Source organism: Phyllobates terribilis, unplaced genomic scaffold (genome assembly GCF_046119375.1).
Source record: "Phyllobates terribilis strain yellow unplaced genomic scaffold, ASM4611937v1 Scaffold_7__3_contigs__length_470593459, whole genome shotgun sequence".
Classification (NCBI taxonomy): Eukaryota; Metazoa; Chordata; class Amphibia; order Anura; family Dendrobatidae; genus Phyllobates; species Phyllobates terribilis.
The window spans coordinates 174053923-174076556 of record NW_027362767.1 but is presented as its reverse complement, the minus strand read 5'-3'; the positions used below and the strand labels follow the sequence as shown (position 1 = coordinate 174076556).

Below are 22634 nucleotides of genomic sequence, written 5' to 3'. Positions count from 1 at the left end.
TAAGGGCTGGCTGCTGTGCTGAGAGAGGGTGGAGTACTGTGAACCAGACAAACTGCTGGACCGTGAGTGAGATGCAAGCGGAGATGTTACGATGGATTGATAAAGTTGTAGTGTGCACGTCTTCTGAGACCGGTGAAAAACAGCAGGCATGTCCGCTTCTGTTACAGCGGATGGGCTCTCACTCAGCCTGACTGAAGCGGGTAAAGAACCAGAGGTTCTGCAGTGGGAGACCTGCTTGACAATACTTGGCCCGGTAACAGAGGAAGAGGAAAAAGCAGAAGATGCAGTTGATGTGGCGGCTGATGGTTGTTGAGGTCTGCACTTTATCGCACTAAGATTACCAGAGTAACGCATGTTGATTGCATATGTGAAGGTTCATGCATGTAGTAGTCAAATTATTGCCCCTTTTCCCTATACTGAGTTTTTTCTTGCAAAGTTGCCAGATAACGTGAGTTGGCTTATCCTTTGCGGTGTCAATAAAGGCCCAGGCTAGACAACCCTTGCCGCCCCTGCAAGCTGCAGACTTGTGACCGGTGCTGGTCACTGGTTGTGGCTAAGGATGTAGTGCTCATCATGGTTGCATCACCTCCTTGTCTTCCTCCTCCTCCACCTACTCATATGAGCTACTCAGCTGCATGCCTCTGGGCTTACACCAAGTGGGATCTACAACCTCATCATCATCCAATGTGTTATCCCATTCCTCGACCTGAGAGTGTGGCGCCCCTGCAGGTTCAGTCACCACAGAGGTACTGCATCTCACCCAGTGGTGTGGTATCTCACGCTCAGGTAAGGAAGGAGTACTGCCCGGGACCCTAACACCTGCATCCAACACTACACTACTCCAGACCAGCAGGAGGGGCAAGATGCGTCACTTCCCTGCTGGGCCCTGTCCCTGGCTGGAGTGGGGGGAACCAAAGTGAGGGGGAACCATGTAGTGGGTGTGGGTGGAGGAAGTAAATCAGGGGAGCACTTGTTAGGGATAATATAAAAAGGGGAACCATCTTGAAAGGACAGTTCAGTCTGAGAGGAGAAGTAGAGGGAGCAGGAGCTCTGTAGGAGCTCTGCTCAGGAGGAGGAGGGCCTAGCCAGAGAGGCCCAAGACTGAAGAGAGAGAGAGAGGAGCAAGAGAAAGGCTCCAGGAACGTGGAAGGGACCCCAGGGGTACGGGTAGTGCTGGAGGCCACCCGTATGCCCGAATCTGCCAGGAGGTGGAGGGGTCAGGTTGCACAGAGGGAACCGGTCCCTAAACTAGTAGAGTTCTTAAGCCTCAACTAGGAAACCGGAGACTGCAGTATTTCAGGTACTGCAGCCACAAGCCACATCTAATCATCAGAAAGGTGACCATAGAGGACCCAGGGACAGAGAAGACGCTGCCCGGCAAGGTCCGTGGCCACTGGCCTGAGACACTGGGTGTGAGGTGCAGGGAGATGGTCAGAAGGAACACACAGAAGGGGGTTCCGTTACGTACTCCGGAGAGTCCTGGGAGTTTGCTGAACCCCTCCCTGAGTAAGCACAGGATGCCGTGGGTAGTTACTCTAGTACTGGTAACTGGAAGTCTAATAAACCGTGAGTAAACCCTGAGGACTGCACCTTACTGTCTCTGTGATCATTATCTGCGCCATCCTCTGCACTACATCATAACAGCAACATCTTCACTGCCCTGAAGCTAAGCTCTACCTGTGGAGAGTTAAACCAACTCTGCTGTATTTACACCAGCTCCAGAGGACCTGCTCCGCAGCGGCGGCTCCCTTTAGCCACATACCACAGGTGGCGTCACAAACTTTATATAAGAGCTTTAATTCCCCTGTAATATTCCCCTTTTGATTGACCGCCCTGGGTCACGGACCAGGTCTCCGCCACTGTGACATCTCCCCTAGCAACGACAGGCCCGGCACTGAGTACCCCACGGCCCAGGGGGCGTGTCAAGAGTCACCCTCCTCCTCTTCTTGCCCTGACAGCACAGTACAGTCCACATGATCCTCAGGTATCTGAGTCTCATCAGCATCACCATCTCCCCCGGGGGTTAACTTAACGTCTGCTGACAAGGATCAGGAAGCTGCGCAAACCCTATTTTTTTTCCCCTGTATGGAGAACAACATTTGCACCAAAGAATTTTAAGCTGAGATGTAGCTTTCTTTATATACCGTGGTAGTAAAAAAAGCTATTTTTAGTTTATCATGTCTGTGTACCCCTGTGTGGAGAACAATATCTGCACCAAAAAATTAATTTCACTAGAGTATATGACGCGCCCCCTGGGCCAGTGTTGTTTGGGGGGATACCCGGAGCGGATCAGATGGGGGTTGTAGTCTCCGAGTGGCGGTGACCCGGTCCGTGCCCAGGGTGTCAAGCTCAGTGTGTGGCAGTCCTACAGATGTTGCTGGATGTTCTTTAGTGTCGACTACGCCACCCGTTGATTTGCGGTCAATACGGCCGCCGCTGCAGCAGGGTCCGCTGAGGCTGGTGGTGTGTGTGCAGCTTCTGGTAGTATAACCCCCAACGGGAGGGGTATAGCCTCAGGGGGTCAGATGTAGAGGATGGTGGTTGTGAAGGTGCAGGATGAATCAGCAAGAAGACTCAGAGTCGGGCTGTGCAGTTCAGGGGTTTTTACTTACGGGTGTTCTTATGGTCACTCTGGCCTGAAGCGACCACCCGAGCCGTGCTGCGTCCACCAGGTCCTGGACTCGGCCAACCCCCAAGTAATTCTGGAGCGTGGTCCTGAGCTCCTGTCTGACTTTCCCTCTCTTCTGGCCGTTCTCACCAGGGATCCACCTATGTCCGGCTCCCTCGGGTCTCTTGGTGGGTACACCTCTTCTGGGTTCCCTGACCCTATACTTGGTCTGCCTTCCTGGTGGATTTGGTGAGGGTCGTGGCAGATCCTGCCCACGACCTCCGGTCTCTGGCTAAGGTGTGCTTTTCTCTCTGCCAGCTTGGGATCTGGTACCCTAGGTGCCAACCCTTCACCCTGTTGCTTGTATTCTGGGGTCTTGGGGTTCCTTCTCCTTCTCTCTGGGTCCTTCTGACTCCTCTCTCTCTCTCAGACTTGGCCTTGGAGCTGGGCCCAGCCGGAACCATAACTCCCTGTCAGCCCTTCTAGCTGAGCTTCTCTGCTCTGCTCCTCTGACTCTACAAAGACTGACCCTGATCTAAGATGGTGCCCACCATATATACTCCCTCTATGTGTGAGCCCAGGTGACTAGCACCCAATGGGCTCCTAGCTTTACCCAGACTACTCCCCCTATCTGCCCCTACACTACTGGGATGTTCCACCCCCCTCCCACTCCAGCCAGGGACAGACACTATCGTACCTGCACATATACTGGTGGGAGTACCGTCGGTCTGTCCCCCGGAAATGGGATGTATGTAGTGTATGCAGCTATCTGAGCTCAGTCCCACACTCCATCCTTACCCGGGAGTGGAATACCACACCTCTGGCTTGAGGCGTAATACCCCTGTAGCAGCCGAATCCTCAGGGTGCTACATTCCCCCCTGGTAAATCACAGCACGTCCTCGGGCTGTAAAAGAATAAAAACATCCACAAACATACAATTTTTTTCATAAAACATAAACATATAAAACAATATATATACTATCAGCATAAAACTTTTTCATATAAACATTTTTCATAAATAACACTCTTGTTCCTCCGGCCACGGTGCAACTTGTGACCGGGTAAAGTGCGACAGTCTCTTCAAGAAAAACAACAGTTTCCTATAAAACCGGTAGGGGGCGCCTTAGAAAGCGCAACTATATACAAGGGAAGGTATGGCCGCTCTCAGTCCTCGACCAATGGGGAAAAGGGATGGCTGCTCACAGTCCTCAGCCTGTGGGGAGATGGGACACACTGGAACAGTTCTCACTTGTCCCAACGGGGAACATATTTAAATTAGCAGCATGGCATATACCCTGACGGGTAACTATGTACAGTCTCTTTACCGTACTTTAATGACGGCGTACTCCTGCTCCTCCCTCAGACCTGTCCGGATCCTCTTGCTCCTCTTCACACCGTAGCTCCTCCTCCGTCAGCCGGTGTACATGGAGGGCGTAGGGTCCTTTGGCACACTTGTGCCGGGTGAACGTGACCTCGTCCCCTACATATAGGTCACGACCTCTGTGTCCCTCCGGCAGATGGGACTCCACGTCTCTTCTGGTGACAAAGACGTCGCCGGGGGTGTGGTGATCCCTGATGAAACCCCAACCGTGCTGCAGTTGGAATTTAATTACAGTCCCGGTGGCACGGGGACCGTGGGCTGCACGGGGGTTCCTCCTGGTCCTGCTCTTCTGCCCTGCGCTCTGTTCCTGCAGCCGCTGCTCTCGGACCCGCCTCTCTCTTCGCTCCCGGTCGAAGACCTCTAACTGCTGGCGGCAGTACTCCGCACGCTCAGCTGCGGCTGCCCGAGTCTCTTGGGTGAATCCCATGAGGTCTCCTCCGGTGGGGTCCCACGCAAACTGCGCTTCCTCCAACGAGAGTGGGGTGATCTTAACGGGCTTCGGAACCGGAATCAGGGGCTCATCTAGGGGTCTTTCTTTCCGGAGTCGGGGATGGTGGAACTCCGGTGGCCACACAAAGGGCTGCCCATCCGGGCACGTGTGCTGGGCAAACAAGTCTTCACCCAGGTGCGGCACGGTGGACGTTGAGGGCGCGGTGGTGGTAGCGGCGCCCGGGTTCACTAGGCCTTGCGACCAGGCTTGGGGTACCCTGAAGGTAAAGGGCACCGTGAAGACGGCGGCGCCCGGGGTTACTTGGCCCAGCGACCAGGCCGGTGGCTCAGTGGAGGTAGAGGGCGCTGTTGGCACTGCGGCGCCCGGGGGTACTAGACCTTGCGACCAGGCCTGTGGTGTTTCCTGCTTTGCCGCGCTCAGGGTTGAGGCGCGTGACGTCACAGGGGTCGCGGCCGCGGCTTCTACTTGAGGCCTAGTCCGGCACGGTGACGATGCAGCGACGGGCACGGCAGGGGGAATTTCGGGCTCTGCGACGGGGAGCTGGGACAGGTACACGGTTTCTCGGCTCGGGGTAGAGACGTCCCCTTTACCTGCCTCCGTCCGTTCAGCTCCCTTCTCGGCGCCGTCTCCGGCCTTCACTCCTCCTGCACCATCCTCAGAGGCGGTCTGTCTCCTCGTCTCGGGTGGCGTGCTCCGCTGACGGGTTCCGGTCTGCTGGGCCATCTCACGGCTCCACTCCGTCAGCGTCTCTCGCTGCACCTGGGCCATCCTCCGTGCGAGGCCCTCCAGCGCGGTCTGTGCACACTCCCGGTCTCGGGGGAGCTGTGCTAGGATCTCCACTAAGCCTAGTGGGGTTGTTGCTTGCAGCAGGCTCCTGACCACTGGGTCGGTGCTGCCTGTCTCTCCCTCCATCTCCGGGTACGCTTTCTCTGGACTCCTCTCCAGACTTCTTGTCTCCGGGTGCGCTCTCTCCAGACTCCTCCAGGCTGCACCCATCTTCGCTCTTTTCTTCTGTCTCCGCCCACATTGAAGGTGGTCCCGGGGCAACTTTGTGATTGTCAGTTCCAGGGGCAGTTCTCTCACGCTGATGGACATATCAATCATCACAGTCTCTGCTGGTGGGGGCGGTTTCCACTTTTGGCGCCATTTCTTGACCTGGCCCACGATGGGAGGTGACCTTTTGCCACCCTCTGGCACGCCCATAATGGCGTCCGCACTTCCAAGGCGGGAAATCTTCTGGAAATGGCGGGAATCGTCTCCCAGTGGCGGGAAACTCCGTGGATGGCGGGAAAAGGCTGCAGATGGCGGGCAACCGGCGGGAAACGACCCGTGATGGCGTCCCATGGCGGGGACCCTCTGGAACCGGCGGGAGACTTCTTTTTGAGGTAAATGTGGACTTTCTTCAGGCACGCAGTACCCGGTGGTTGCGGGCACGTAATCCTGCCGACTACGCCAAAGTTGACGCGCCCCCTGGGCCAGTGTTGTTTGGGGGGATACCCGGAGCCGGATCAGATGGGGGTTGTAGTCTCCGAGTGGCGGTGACCCGGTCCGTGCCCAGGGTGTCAAGCTCAGTGTGTGGCAGTCCTACAGATGTTGCTGGATGTTCTTTAGTGTCGACTACGCCACCCGTTGATTTGCGGTCAATACGGCCGCCGCTGCAGCAGGGTCCGCTGAGGCTGGTGGTGTGTGTGCAGCTTCTGGTAGTATAACCCCCAACGGGAGGGGTATAGCCTCAGGGGGTCAGATGTAGAGGATGGTGGTTGTGAAGGTGCAGGATGAATCAGCAAGAAGACTCAGAGTCGGGCTGTGCAGTTCAGGGGTTTTTACTTACGGGTGTTCTTATGGTCACTCTGGCCTGAAGCGACCACCCGAGCCGTGCTGCGTCCACCAGGTCCTGGACTCGGCCAACCCCCAAGTAATTCTGGAGCGTGGTCCTGAGCTCCTGTCTGACTTTCCCTCTCTTCTGGCCGTTCTCACCAGGGATCCACCTATGTCCGGCTCCCTCGGGTCTCTTGGTGGGTACACCTCTTCTGGGTTCCCTGACCCTATACTTGGTCTGCCTTCCTGGTGGATTTGGTGAGGGTCGTGGCAGATCCTGCCCACGACCTCCGGTCTCTGGCTAAGGTGTGCTTTTCTCTCTGCCAGCTTGGGATCCGGTACCCTAGGTGCCAACCCTTCACCTTGTTGCTTGTATTCTGGGGTCTTGGGGTTCCTTCTCCTTCTCTCTGGGTCCTTCTGACTCCTCTCTCTCTCTCAGACTTGGCCTTGGAGCTGGGCCCAGCCGGAACCACAACTCCCTGTCAGCCCTTCTGGCTGAGCTTCTCTGCTCTGCTCCTCTGACTCTACAAAGACTGACCCTGATCTAAGATGGTGCCCACCATATATACTCCCTCTATGTGTGAGCCCAGGTGACTAGCACCCAATGGGCTCCTAGCTTTACCCAGACTACTCCCCCTATCTGCCCCTACACTACTGGGATGTTCCACCCCCCTCCCACTCCAGCCAGGGACAGACACTATCGTACCTGCACATATACTGGTGGGAGTACCGTCGGTCTGTCCCCCGGAAATGGGATGTATGTAGTGTATGCAGCTATCTGAGCTCAGTCCCACACTCCATCCTTACCCGGGAGTGGAATACCACACCTCTGGCTTGAGGCGTAATACACCTGTAGCAGCCGAATCCTCAGGGTGCTACATATACCTATTGTAAAGGAGACCAAAACCTCTTCTACTACAGCCAACCCAATAGATGGAGACCCAGTCAGGATTCTCCACATTTACAAAAATTAGTGGCAGACAAAAGCAAAGAGACACCAATTTAACTACAGTAGAAATAGTGTAATTAGGAACGACTCCTCTTCCACTATAGCCAACCCATTAGATGGAAACTCAATCAGGAGTGTTCACATTTAAAAAAATTAGGGCCTAAAACCACCAAAGTGGCATTAATTGCACCAGAGTAGAAGTAGTTTACTGGAAACCAAAACCTCTTCCACTACAGCTAATGAAGCAGATGGAGACACAATCAGGTGTGTTCACAAAAATTTATGTTAACACCTGCAGCAGCAAGAGCAGGCCAGCACATAAGCCATATCATAGACTGCAATTCTGCGAGATCAATGCAGCACACTAAAAACTACAACATCGCCTAGACTGTACAGTCTGCGATTGGGGTGCAAAAGTTCTTGGAGATCCATGACTTGTTCATCTTGATGAAAGTTAGGAGGTCTACACTTTCAGGGGACAGCTGGCAGCATTTATCCATCAGGACACCACCAGCAGCGCTGAAGACACATTCTGAGAGAACGCTGGCTGCTGGGCATGATAAAACCTCCAAGGCGTGACAGGCGAGCTCAGGCCATTCATCCATTTTTGAAGACCAAAATGTAAAAAGGTCCAAATCCTCCCTGATGGTATTGATATTGAGCCCTAGATACTCCTGTACCATCCTCTTCAGTCGTTCACCACCTGTCAGACTTGTACTCTGTTGTGCTGGTGCAAAAAATGTAAAAAATGTGTGAAAGGACTCACAGAAATTGCTTCTGCCACTTACTCTGCTGCTGCTAATGTTTTGGCATTGACGAACTGACGTGCCGGAGGTTGAAAGACTACAGCTGCGATGCACGCTGTGTGCCTCACTGCTATCTTGGGGAAAAGCTCTATTAAGGTTGCTTAAAAGCTTGTTTCGATACTCCAGCATTAGCGGCTGCCTTTCCAGGGCGGGAAGCATCTGGAAAAATTTACTGTTATAACGTGAATCTAACAGAGTGGCAACCCAGTAGTCCTCATTATTTCGAATCCTAACTATATGGGGATCATGTTGCAGATAGTGCATCAAGAAGGCACTCATATGTTGGTTTTTTTTCCAGGAGGTCCAAAGATAGGCTGTATTGATGGCTACGTAACACTGATGCTTGTTTCCTCTGTTCCCTCCTGCCAACCACGTTCAGCAGAGAAGGGATGATTATCCTCTTCATCTTCTGACTGTTGCTCGCCCATCACCTCTTGTTCCTTTATTTGTTCATTGGCTCTTGCACCTTCACTAACAGTTCATTTGGTTTTACCAACACCCCCCCCCCATCGCAGTAATCCACCGTCATTTCGCATCCGCCTGTGTGACGACAGTCTGGAACTTTGAGACATTCTTATTCCTTCCACATCCTCCTTTTCTTCACGGACAACCAACTCCAACCGCGGGCTATTCAAAGTCTGCTCCAACATATAGATGACCGGAATAGTGATGCTGATAATGGCATCATCAGCGCTAACCATTTTTGTAGCCATTTCAAAACTGTGCAGAAGGGTGCAAAGGTCCTTAATCTGTGCCCACTCCATAAATGTGATATGCCCCATGTCTGTACTGCATTGGCCCAGGCTATACGACATGACATACTGCATCAGGGCTCGTCGCTGCTGCCACAGTTGCTGCAACATGTGCAGAGTGGAATTCCACCGTGTCAGCACATCGCATACCAACCTGTTAACTGGCATAGACAAAGACTCTGTATCGATGCAAGTCGATCACATGAGGAGTGCGAATGGCGGAAGTGAGCACACAGCTTCCGTGCTTTCTGAAGCAGCTCATTCAGGCCGGGATAGTGGCGGGAAATCGCTGTACCACTAGAATGAGGACGTGAGCCATGCAAGGCACATGTGTGAGCTTGTCTCGGCATAGGGCTGCCAACAGGTTCGCACTGTTATCGCACACGGCCTTCCCTGGCTCCAGGTTCAGCGGAGACAGCCATTGATCAAACTGAGCCTGGAGAGCTGTCCACAATGCTTCAGCTGTATGACTACGATCTCCAAGGCATATTAATTTGAAGACTGCCTGATTGCTGTGAGATCTGACGGTGCAGTATGGAGGTGGTGGGGATTCGCTCTGCACTGTTGGAACGCGTGCCTCGTTAAGGCAGAGGTTGAGTGTGCAGGTGGAGGCCCTAGAGTAGGTGGAGGAGGCAGAAGCAGTGGAAGAAGTGTGAAATACAGAGGTTTGTTCTGCAAGCCTTGGGGATTCCAAGATTTGTGGAGCAGCCCCTTCCCCGCCTGTCCCCACAGCCACCAGAGTCACCCAGTGCCCAGTCAGCGAGATGTAACGCACTTGGCCATGCTTACTCGTCCAGGTGTCTGTGGTGAAATGCACCCTGGCAGACATAGATTTACTCAAGGAATGGGTGATGTTGTCTGCGACATGCTGGTGTAGCGCAGGCACAGCTTTCTTAGAGAAGTAATGGCAACTGGGCAACTGGTACTGGGGCCATCAGCTTTTGGAAACCGTTTGTATCTACCAGGCGGAAAGGAAGCATTTCCGTAGCCAACAGACTGGAGATGGTGGAGTTCAACCTCTTAGCTTTCTCATGTGTAGGATGAAACAATCTTTTACATGACCACAACTGCGGAACCACGTCATCATCCAATGTGTTGTCCCATTCCTCGCCCTCAGAGTGTCCCTTCTCCTCTTGTTGCCCTGACAGCACAGTTCAGTCCGCATGAGCCACAGGTATCTGAGTCTCATCAGGATCACCTCCCTCCTCGGTGATTAACGTGTGGTGACGAGGGTCAGAAACCTGTTCGAACCCTACTTCGTCCTGCCCCGAATCCAACTTAAAAAAAATTTGGGCATCGGTGCAGATGCTTTTCTCTTCTTGGCTCTGTGAATGTTTGAAGTACACTTCTGATGCCAATGGTATAGAATGGGTGAACAGTTCTACAGACTCGCCCATCTGTGGTTTGCTACAGTCAGTTGGGCAGTTGGACAGTTGTGACGTGGGGGGAAGCAAGGGTAATTGGGGTGCCACCTCTGTGGACTGTACTGTGTGAGATGTTGAGGTGGAGGAAGAAGAGGAGAGGCCACTTGAAGCAGCGCTCGACATCCACTGGAGCATTTGCTCTTTCTGGCCCTTATCAACACGGCGTATCGCTGTGCGACTGCCAAAGAAAGGGAGTGGAGTAGCCCGTCCAGTAACAGAAGTTGTCAGTCATCTTCGGATAGGACATGACGGTGTTGGTTCACTAGTGCTTTCACTAACATTACCACCTACCCCACGTATACCTTGAACACCAAGCCTATTTCCCTTCCACCACGACCTCTCTTTTTTCCACTCATGTTGCTCAGATACTGTGGTAGGAGCATTCTATTAGCAAAACAAAATTAGATTTTTTCCTCTGCGATAGCTCTGCGCACACCTGAATTTCAGCGGCACTAAATGAGAAGGTAAGATATGGCTTGCTGTATAACATTACTAACAGAAGAAAGTATTTTTTTAGTGTGGATGAGGCCGATACAACATACGAGATATTCTCCAAACTATTTCCAACTGAGATGTCCCCTGCAGTATAACGTTAGGAACCGAACAAAGTATTTTTTACTGTGGATGAGGCCTGTAGAACATAGGAGATATGCTACGAACAATTTCAAATAGAGATTTCCTCTACTGTATCACATTAGTAACAGAAGAAAGTATTTTTTTGTGTGGATGAGGCCTGTGTAGCATACGAGATATTCTCCAAACTATTTCAAACTGAGATGTTCCCTGCTGTACGTTAGGAACCGAACAAAGTATTTTTTTTTTACTGTGGATGAGGCCTGCAGAACATAGGAGATATGCTACGAACAATTTCAAACTGGGATTTCCCTTACTGTATCACATTAGTAACAGAAGAAAGTATTTTTTTAGTGTGGATGAGGACTGTATAACATTGGAGATATTCTCCAAACTATTTCAAACTGAGATGTCCCCTGCAGTATAACGTTAGGAACCAAACAAAGTATTTTTTTTTACTGTGGATAAGGCCTGTAAAACATAGGATATATGCTACAAACAATTTCAAACTGGGATTTCCCTTACTGTATCACATAAGTAACAGAAGAAAGTATTTTTTCTAGTGTGGATGAGGCCTGTATGACATAGGAGATATTCTCCAAATTATTTCCAACTGAGATGTCCCCTGCAGTATAACGTTAGGAATCGAATAAAGTATTTTTTTTACTGTGGATGATGCCTGTATAAGATAGAATATATGCTCCAAGATATTTCAAACTCAGATCTAGCCTACTGTTTCACATTAGTCACAGCAAAAAATAGATTTTTTACTCTGCATAAGCTCTGCATACAGCTGAATTTCACTGCCATTAAAGGACTAGGTGGCTTATAGCAGAGTGTAACATGTTTGCGACAGAAAAAAATATTTTTTGGACTCTGCCTAGCAACAGAAAAAATATATTCTTTTACTCTGAAAACAGCTGAAGTTCAGCATTACTAAAGAAGTACTAGGTGGCTTATAGCAGAGTGTATCACGTTTGCGACACGAAAAAATATTTTGTGGATTCTGGCTAGCAACATAAAAAATATATTTTTTTACTCCGAAAACAGCTGAAGTTCAACGTCACTAAATTGCTAGCTGGCTTATAGCAGAGTGTATCACGTTTGCGACATGAAAAAATATTTTGTGGACTCTACCTAGCAACAGAAAAAATCTATTTTTTTCACTGTGCATACAGCTGAATTTCACCGACAAAAAATGACAAAGTGGGCTACTATAGCTTGCACTATCACATTAGCAAATGAAAAAAAAAAAGGTTTTTGTGCTCTGCACTCAGAAGCTCTGCAGAGTCTGCATACAGCTGAATTTCAACCTCACAAAATCAAAAGGTGGGCTACAAGGGCTTGTTTGCTTTATCACATTAGCACGTGAAAAAATAGATTGAAGACATACTCGTGCATACAGCACAGACAGCACAACTGATGCACAGCACTGTTCTATGCCGTGGGCCCTGCTGTTTCTGTCTGAATCTCAGTAATTGCACAAGAAAAAAAATGCAAGGTCAATTTCACAAGTACACAGCACAGGACTTATCTACACTCTCTGACTACCACACAAGCGCCCATCTATCTAGCTAATATCTCTCAGTACACAGGACAGAGCACACTCAGCAGGAGCGTCTGGCAGCAGTGACATGCATAAAATGGCGCTGAGGGAACATGGCCGCTCTTTATATAGAGAGGACATGTGATTTCAGCAGCCAATGGCAGAAGCCCTTGTGTCTGGACAGAGTGGATGCTTCCTGAGCTCTGATTGGCTATCTGCACTTTCCTCACTTAAACTTACAGGAAAAAAAAAAAGATTACAACTACGCTGCTGCTCTGACCTGCTCTGAGCTCTCACCAGCCCTTCCACTCATCTAACATGTCCCCTGCTCATCATACACAAGCACTATGCTAGACAAACTGTTAAAAACGCTGTAGTTGCCTCGCAATCACATTCCCGCACTTATTCGCCGAATGTTGCTGATTTTCCCCAATTTAAGTAAAAATGCTCGCCGTTCCAATCACGAAACCGAATGTGCCACATTTGTGCTGAATTTAACTTTTAAGATCGGATTTCAAACATATTCGCTCATCACTAGTCCCAAAGCTTTAGAAATTGCTTTACAACCTTTTCCAAGACTGATGGATCTCAAATACTTTGTTTCTCATTTGTTCCTGAATTTTTTTGGCTCTCAGCATGATGTCTAGCTTTTGAGGATCTTTTGGTCTACTTTACTTTGTCAGGTAGGTCCTATTTAAGAGATTTCTTGATTGAGAAGAGATGTGGCAGTAATTAGGCCTGTGTGTGGCGAGGGAAATTGAACTCAGCTTCCCAAAGATGTGATAAACCACAGTTAAAACATAAATTAAGGGGGGGGGGGGGATCACTTTTCACACAGGGCCCCGTAGGTTTGGATTTCTTTTTCCCTTTCCCTTCTTTGCACACTTAATTTTTGCAGTAGTCCAGTATTAGACCCGTACATGCCACCTGAATACCAATGTTGATTACCTCTGATTACCATACATTTTTCTATAGTCAGATAGGTTGAGGTCATTTGGACATTAGAAAGCCTGTGCTTGCATTACAAAACTCAAACAAGGTTTGTTAAAGTCCTAGAAGACCTCCCGGTCTTATACACAGATTTTCTGGGTAACTGAAGGCTTTGCAGTACTGCAATTTGTAGCAAAATTTATTCACCACAAATCAAATATTGGAGGAAAATTCAGCGAAGCTGTCGAATTTGCAAAGAAGCGCTGAAATCTAGACCCTGCTATCACTGACATGTACATAGTCTGGAGACCTCATTTACAGAATTAAACAGCCTTTGGACTTAGGGCTTTTTCACTCCTACCATTTTTGCTGCTTTTTTTGGGGGCATTTTTTTTTGAACAGGAAAAAAATGCAGCATTTTACAGTAACAGCAAAATGAATGAAATTTCTAAAATCTCATTCATATGAAGCATTTTTTTCCCTGTTTTTTTTCTCTATTTTTTAAACTGCACCGTGTCAATTTCTTCAGCATTTTTTGCTGAATTATTTTTCTATATTCAACTGAATGTATAATAAAAGCATTAAAAACGCATAAAAAATGCTTTAAAAGCACATGTAATGTTCGCAGAATTTTTATTGTCAACATTCTGCTTCATTCATGCCGGAAAAAAACTTACTAAAAAGCACCGTGTGAACATAAACTTAGTTAATCTTTTCACTGCTCCAGGCTTACACTAGGTTACTACTTTGCTTGCTGCCCGGGGGTCCAAGTTTCTATGAAATGTGCCCTTAATGGCTGATAACAGAGACCAATAAGTTGTAACCTATATATGGAACTAGCCCAAACAAGGGCTTGTCCCTCTATTTTCCTACTAGTTACTAGGGGATCTACTGAAGTTGACCTCAAGCCACCATAGACTTTTAAAGAGCAGCCCAACAAACCTCTATGTTTTTTTACATACAGGTGCTTCTCACAGGCTTCAGAAACCTTTACCGGTGTTTTTTGTTATTAATTATTCTAATTTACTGAGATAGACTTTTGTGTTTTCATTGGCTGTAAGCCATAATCAACAACATTAACAGAAATAAACACTTGAAATAGATCACTATGTAATGACTCTATATAATATAGGAGGTTCACTCTTTGTATTGAAAAACTGAAATAAGTTAACTTTTTGATGATATTCTAATTTTGTGAGAAGCACCTGTATCACTTATTTAGAGTAACAGATGGGTTCACTTACTTGGATTCGGACTTCATTGTTCCACAAAGGCCGATCTAATGGGAGAAGAGGATGTGTAATGACTAACCTGCAATCATGTGCTGTCACATACTGCTCGACACCCAACCCCCACCCCATCCGCAGGATATTATTCTGCTTTTTCTTCACTTTTCAATAATTCCCGGAAAACATGGGTGAAGCAGCCTGATCGGACATCCACTGTGGCTAAAAAACGGAAAAAAAAAGCTGCAGTTCTGGGGACAGATGTTTGATATCTTCAGTAGTACAAGAACAAAGAGCCAGGCAAACACAATTTGGACAATCCTTTTTTTGTTAGAAGGGTTCCTTAACCCCTTAATGACATCTGACGTACTAATACGCGTCTGTGCCCTGGGACTTAAGACCCAGACCCGTATTAGTACGTCATCGAGATCGCGCACGCACACAGGCTGTGCGGGCGCGATCGCCGCCTGGTGTCAGCTGATTGTCACAGCTGACACCCGGTACTATGTGCAGGGAGCGGTCCTGCACCGCTCCCAGCACATTAACCCCTGCTATGCTGCGATCGAAGTCGATCGAAATCGATCGCGGCATTGCGGGGGCAAGGGGAGGTGATCGGTGATACTCACCTCCTCTCCCGGCTTCCAGCGCAGACTGCAGCGGCTTCCCGGGTGTTGCCATGACGACCCGATGTCGTCATGACAACATCCGGGTCACCAGAGAGCAGGAAGATTGCTTGGACATGCGCAGTGCATCTCCAAGCAATCTTAACACTGTGCACTTCTGACAGCCTGCATGGCATAGGGATGGTGCTCCATTCCTATGCCATGCAGGCGATCAGAAAAAAAAAAGTGAAAGTCCCAGAGTGGGACAAAGTAATAAGGTGTACAAACTGTCTGAAAGTGGAAAAAAAAAAAAAAATGTGCAAAAATATTATAAAAAAAATAAAAAAAATAATACACCAAAAATAAAAATATAATGTACCCATCAATAAATATTATTATAAAAAAAATAAAAAAAAAACAATAAAAGTACACATATTTGGTATCGCCGCGTCCGGAACAACCTGACCTATAAAACTGTCCCACTAGTTAACCCCTTCAGTGAACACGGTAAAAAAAAAAAAAAAAAAACGAAGCAAAAAACAATGCTTTATCACCATACTGCCAAACAAAAAGTGGAATAACACGCGATCAAAAAGACGCATATAAATAAAAATGATACCGCTGAAAACGTCATCTCGTCCCGCAAAAAACAAGCTGCCATACAGCTCCATCAGCCGAAAAATAAAAAAGTTATAGCTCTCAGAATAAAGCGATACAAAAAAATATTTTTTTCTATAAAATAGCTTTTATTGTGTATAAGCGCCAAAACATAGAAAAATTATACAAATGTGGTACCGCTGTAAACGTACTGACCCGAAGAATAAAGCTGCCTCATCAATTTTACCACACGCGGAACAGAATAAAAAAAAAAAAAAAAAACAATTCCTGAATTGTTGGTTTTTGTTTATTCTGCCTCCCAAAAATCGGAATAGAAAGCGATCAAAAAATGTCACGTGCCTGAAAATGGCACCAATAACAACGTCAAGTCATCCCGCAAAAAACGAGCCATCACATGACTGTCTGCCAAAATCTGGAAAAATTATAGCTCTCAAAATATGGCGATGCAAAAACTAGATTTTACAAAAAATGCGTCTTTTAGTGTGTGACAGCTGTCAGTCATAAAAACCCCATATGATTCTGGCATTGCTGTAATCACACCGACCCGAAGAATAAAGTCGTCTAATCACTTATACCGCACAAGGAACGGCGTCAAAAATAAACTCTTGGGTTAGGATTGGGCTAGGGTTAGGGCTGGGTTTGGGGTTAGGGCTGGGTTTGGGGCTAGGGTTGTGCTGGGGCTAGGGTTGTGCTGGGGCTAGGGTTGTGCTAGGGTTAGGGCTGGGGTTGGGATTTTTTTCAAAAGTAAGAAAAAAAGATGACAATATGGCGACTAGTGTTGAGAGCAAGTGCTCGCTACTTGAGTTTCCATCGGGTGCTCTGGTATGCATTGAGTATCGTGGGTATTTGAGTGACATGCTCGAGTCTCTGCCCCATATGCTTCGCAGCCAAAAAACTTTACGGGGATTGCCTGCCATGCACGAGCGATCCCCGCATGTTTTTTTTTGGGTGTCTAATAACCGTGAAACATGCGGAGCAGGGACTCGAGCATGTCACTCGAGCACACGCTGTACATGGTGCATACCTGAGTACCCGATGCAAACTCAAGTAGCAAGCACTTGCGCTCAAGAATAATGACAACTTATTCAATATGATGACCTAATGTAAACAAATTCTGTGCCGTACCTCTGGGTTCAAAATGTTCACTATACACCTTAATAAAATCCTTGAGGGGTATAGTTTCCAAAATGGGGACACTTGTGGGGGAGCTCCACTGTTTAGGCACATCACGGGCTCTCCAAACGCGACATGGTGTCCGCTAACAAATTGAATGGAAAATCGGCTCAAATTGTTAGCGGACGCCATGTTGCTTTTGGAGAGCCCCTGTGTGCCCAAACATTGGAGCTCCCCCACAAGTGACCCCATTTTGGAAACTAGACCCCCCAAGGCACCTATCTAGATGCATAGTGAGCACTTGGAATCCCCAGGTGCTTCACAAATTGATTCGTAAAAATGAAAAAGTGAAAAAAAAAACACTTTTTCATTTTTATGAATCAATTTGTGAAGCACCTGGGGTTCCAAGTGCTCACTATGAATCTAGATAGGTGCCTTGGGGGGTCTAGTTTCCAAAATGGGGTCACTTGTGGGGGAGCTCCAATGTTTGGGCACGCAGGGACTCTCTAAACGCAACATGGTATCCGCTAACAAATTGAATGGAAAATCGGCTCAAATTGTTAGCGGACACCACATTGCGTTTGGAGAGCCCCTCTGTGCCCAAACTTTGGAGCTCCCCCACAAGTGACCCCATTTTGGAAACTAGACCCCCCAAGGCACCTTTCTAGATGCATAGTGAGCACTTGGAACCCCCAGGTGCTTCACAAATTGATTCGTAATAATGAAAAAGTGAAAAAAAAAACACTTTTTCATTTTTATGAATCAATTTGTGAAGCACCTGGGGTTCCAAGTGCTCACTATGTATCTAGATAGGTGCCTTGGGGGGTCTAGTTTCCAAAATGGGGTCACTTGTGGGGGAGCTCCAAAGTTTGGGCACAGAGGGGCTCTCCAAACGCAATGTGGTGTCCGCTAACAATTTGAGCCGATTTTCCATTCAATTTGTTAGCGGATACCATGTTGCATTTAGAGAGTCCCTGTGTGCCCAAACATTGGAGCTCCCCCACAAGTGACCCCATTTTGGAAACTAGACCCCCCAAGGCACCTATCTAGATGCATAGTGAGCACTTGGAACCCCTAGGTGCTTCACAAATTGATTCGTAAAAATGAAAAAGTGTTTTTTTTTTCACTTTTTCATTATTACGAATCAATTTGTGAAGCACCTGGGGGTTCCAAGTGCTCACTATGCATCTAGAAAGGTGCCTTGGGGGGTCTAGTTTCCAAAATGGGGTCACTTGTGGGGGAGCTCCAAAGTTTGGGCACAGAGGGGCTCTCCAAACGCAATGTGGTGTCCGCTAACAATTTGAGCCGATTTTCCATTCAATTTGTTAGCGGATACCATGTTGCGTTTAGAGAGTCCCTGTGTGCCCAAACATTGGAGCTCCCCCACAAGTGACCCCATTTTGGAAACTAGACCCCCCAAGGCACCTATCTAGATGCATAGTGAGCACTTGGAACCCCTAGGTGCTTCACAAATTGATTCGTAACAATGAAAAAGTGTTTTTTTTTTCACTTTTTCATTTTTACGAATCAATTTGTGAAGCACCTGGGGGTTGCAAGTGCTCACTATGCATCTAGATAGGTGCCTTGGGGGGTCTAGTTTCCAAAATGGGGTCACTTGTGGGGGAGCTCCAATGTTTGGGCACACAGGGGCTCTCTAAACGCAACATGGTGTCCGCTAATTATTCAAGCAAATTTTACAATCAAAAAGTCAAATGGCGCTCCTTCCCTTCCGAGCCCTACAGTGCGCCCAAACAGTGTTTTTTCCCCAAATATTGGGTATCTGCGTGCCCAGGGGAAATTGCACAACAAATTTTGCGGTCCATTTTTTCTTGTTACCCCTGTGAAAATAAAAAGAATTGGGTCTAAAGTAACATTTTTGTGAAAAAAGTTAAATGTTCATTTTTTTCTTCCACATTCAAAAAATTCCTGTGAAGCACCTGAAGGGTTAATAAAGTTCTTGAATGTGGTTTTGAGCACCTTGAGGGGTGCAGTTTTTATAATGGTGTCACTTTTGGGTATTTTCTGTCATAAAGACCCCTCAAAGTGACTTCAAATGTGATGTGGTCCCTAAAAAAATGGTTTTGTAAATTTTGTTGGAAAAATGAGAAATCGCTGGTCAACTTTTAACCCTTATAGCTCCCTAACAAAAGAAAATTTTGGTTCCAAAATTGTGCTGATGTAAAGTAGACATGTGGGAAATGTTATTTATTAACTCTTTTGTGTGACATATCGCTCTGATTTCAGGGCTTAAAAATTCAAATTTTGAAAATTGCAAAATTTTCAAAATTTTTGCCAAATTTCCGTTTTTTTCACAAATAAACGCAAGTGATATCGAAGAAATTTTTCCACAATCATGAAGTACAATATGTCACGAAAAAACAATCTCAGAATCAGGGGGATCCGTTGAAGCGTTCCAGAGTAATTACCTCATAAAGTGACAGTGGTCAGAATTGTAAAAATTGGCCCGGTCATTAACGTGCAAACCACCCGCGGGGCTTAAGGGGTTAAAGGGAATCTGTCAGCAGGTTGCCACCTAATCTGAGTGCAGCATAATGTAGGCACAGAGACCCTGATTCCAGCATTGTGTCATTGGGCGGCTTAGTGTCGTTTTTATAAAATCACTGTTTTATCAGCCGGAGATACGTTGCCCAGATTGTCCTCCATATTGATGAGCTCTGTATGTCCCACCCCCACCAATGATTGGCAGCTTGTACATGCGCAGAAAGCTGCCAATCAGTGGTATGGGTGGGGTTATACACAGCTCAGCATTCTGAGCTCTGCTTGATCTGCAGAAGAGAGAACTGTGATTCTGTCAAAGTGACAGAAAGCAGCTCAGTAAGTGATGGATCACTGGAATTAGGGTCTCTGCCCCTACATCTTGCCGCTCTCAGATGGGGTAGTAAACACCTGGTGACAGATTCCCTTTAAAGTTAAGGCCCCATACACATTAGACTAATGTGGCACCCCAGGGTTCTGGTTACCACAGTAATAGCAATATTACGTCTGTGAGCAGGTGGGAGGTCTCCTGGTCAGGAACCCTAAGCATGCCACACCTCCTGCCCAGTCCTGGGAGGGGAAGGACTTCCCCTATATAAACTGGGGCTGAGGTGGGGTTAGGAAAAAAAGAAGAGAAGAAGAGGAGTCCCAGACAGAGACACAGTCTGGTCTGGAGTGGAGCAGATGCAGGAAGAGCAAGATCAGGAGCTCTGTGGGAGCAGTGATAAAAGGGGTCCAGGACTGGAAGCTGTAGAGCTCGTCCTGACTGAAGAGATCTCACCGGACACGGAGTCCGAGGCTGTGGGGACTGTTCCATACCCAGCAGCAGAAACCGTCCGGCAGGGGATTTCAGGTCCTCTGGCCAAGAAACCCGAAGGCACGGTCACACGCAAGGGACCAGCACCGCAGTCGTGGAGCGGAGGCTACCAGAAGGCCCCGAGTCACCGGCCATACGTGTGAGCACCACACGGTACACTCAGGGACGTGGGCTACTTTTACCCGCTTCTAGCAAGGTAGCCAGGAAGAGTACAATTAGTTGGGGAGGCCTACAACTCCGCCTGGCCGGGGGAGATCCTATCTGCTCACGGACTGACCAGGCCCCGATCGCTAGCCAGTACTCCCGGGAGGGTCTACCTTTGCCACCAGTAAAGACCCTGAACTACACCGCACCGTCTCTGAGTGGTTCCTGGTGCCTGCGTGCAATTCTGCTATCCCCATCATCCACGTCTGCTGCCCTCAGGCCATACCCCTCCCGTTGGGGGTTATACTACCCACGCTGCACAACTGTACCACCGGCCTCAGCGGTCTGCCCTGCAGCGGCGGCTTCATAACCGCATTCAACGGGTGGCGTAGTCGAACACTATAACATCTTCTGCTAAATTCCGCCACTTAGTTTGACACCCTGGGCACGGACCGGGTCACTGCCACGAGGACTACTAACCCCGACAGATCCGGCTCCGAGTATTCCCCGCGTGAGCAACGCTACACAACACAGGCCCAGGGGGCGCGTCAACTTTGGCGTAGTCGGCAGGATCTCGTGCCCGCAACCACCGGGTACTGCGTGCCTGAAAAAGACTGTTAAACTTACCTGTGGTGAAGATTCCCGCCATCCGACGCCATCTTTTGCCTTCTTCCCGCCATCCGTGGAGTTTTCCCGCCATCCGACGCCATCTTTTGCCTTCTTCCCGCCATCCGTGGAGTTTTCCCGCCATTGGACGCCATCTCGAGGACGCCGCGCGAGAAGAAGAGGGGCATGGACTCCGAAAGCGCGCGAGAACTGAAGCCCCGCCTCACGTCCGGACGTTGCGTAAGGTCCTGGAAGGAGCCCAGCAGACGCCGACGTCACAGGAGCGTGACGGAAGGTCCTCAACCCTGACGATCCACTGCGGAGCCGCGGCCTACGGAAGAGGATCATCGCAAGGTAGGCCACGGTCCACTAGGGGGGAGGAGGATGTCGGATACGGAGGAGAGCTTCACTGCTACAGCCACCGCCAGCACCACCGCTGCTGCGGTCATGCCTTTCACCATGCCCTACATCCCGGGGGCAGCCTGGCTACCCCAGTACTCAGGGGAGTCACATACCCTAAATGACTTCAGAGAAAGGCTGGATAGCCTCTTCCAGGTGTACCCCCTCACAGAAGAGCAAAAAGTGAGCATCCTGGTGGCTCAATTAACAGGGGCAGCCCAAAGGGAGGTAAAGTCCTGGCCACTTGGGAGGAGGAGGACTGTCGCAGAGATACTAGCCCGGCTGAAGGACACCTTTGATACCCGTACCTCAGCCGAGATCAAGCTTAGATTCTACGGGTGCAAGCAGCGAGCACATGAGAATATAAGGGACTATGCACTAAACCTACAAGAGGCCCTGAGAGCCATTAAGCAGGCCGACCCTGACGGCGTGGGAAACGAAGACAAGTTGTTGACTGAACAATTTATAGAGGGTCTACATTGCAATGCCCACCGAACCCAGTTGCGAGCAATGGCCTTACAGGACCCTCATCTGGACTTTGCACAGTTCAAGGACAGAGCCATCCGGGTGCTCCGAGAACCGGCACCAGGTGGCGCTGTGACCCACAAACGCCCTGCTACCATTTACCACAAGGAGACGGCGCCCTTGTCGGCAGGGCCTGTGGGAGCTGATGCGCAGGCTTTAAACAATGACCCGGCTCCAGACCTGCACCGTCAGGTCCAAGAGCTAACTAAAAGCGTTGCCGCGCTAACCCGAACTGTGCAGTCTTTACAGGTTTCTACTCCAGGGAAGATCCAGCTGGCATCCGGACCGGAGGATATCCCGTGGCGCCGACCAAGGAGGACCCCACTGGCCAGAGGAAGACCCAGCGACCGATACAACGAGGACGGACAACCCATCTGCCGCCGCTGCAATCAACCCGGACATATGGCAAGGTACTGTCCTTTAAACTGGCACAACCTGGGGTAGAGGGCCAACCCCTAGGAATAAGATCACCAGGCCCATCGAACTGGCGTGACAAATACATGGGAGGACGTCCAGTCTTGCCTGTAGTACTGGATGGCATTCCTATGAGTGCCCTACTTGACACCGGGTCACAGGTCACCACCATCCCGTACGTGCTCTTCAAGCAGTACTGGAATGACTCGGATATAACCCGCTACCCAGACAACGACTTGAGTATCATCGCCAGCAATGGTCAGTCCGTGCCACAGATCGGATTTAAAGAGATGACCATTAAAATCGGTAAAGTCGAACTGGCAGCACAGGGACTGATCATTGTAGACATTGACAAGCGCGAGAGTCACCCAAAGATAACTCTAGGAACTAATGTGATTGAAAATTGTCTTGCAGAGGTGATTCTCATTTTACAGTA

General features: G+C 48.8%; 1 protein-coding gene across 2 annotated transcripts in view; it reads right to left on the bottom strand.

The window, feature by feature from the left end:
* LOC141153038 (serum amyloid P-component-like) overlaps positions 1-14623 on the bottom strand; it is an 82910-nt gene extending 68287 nt beyond the window's left edge. The window contains exon 1 of one of the 2 annotated variants that reach the window (XM_073637714.1): positions 14483-14623. In XM_073637714.1, coding sequence (XP_073493815.1) covers positions 14483-14499 — 17 coding nt within the window. In that variant the 5' untranslated portion in view covers positions 14500-14623. The remainder of the gene's footprint in view (positions 1-14482) is intronic. The other variant, XM_073637713.1, reaches the window with a different exon arrangement.
* Positions 14624-22634: the final 8011 nt, after the last annotated feature.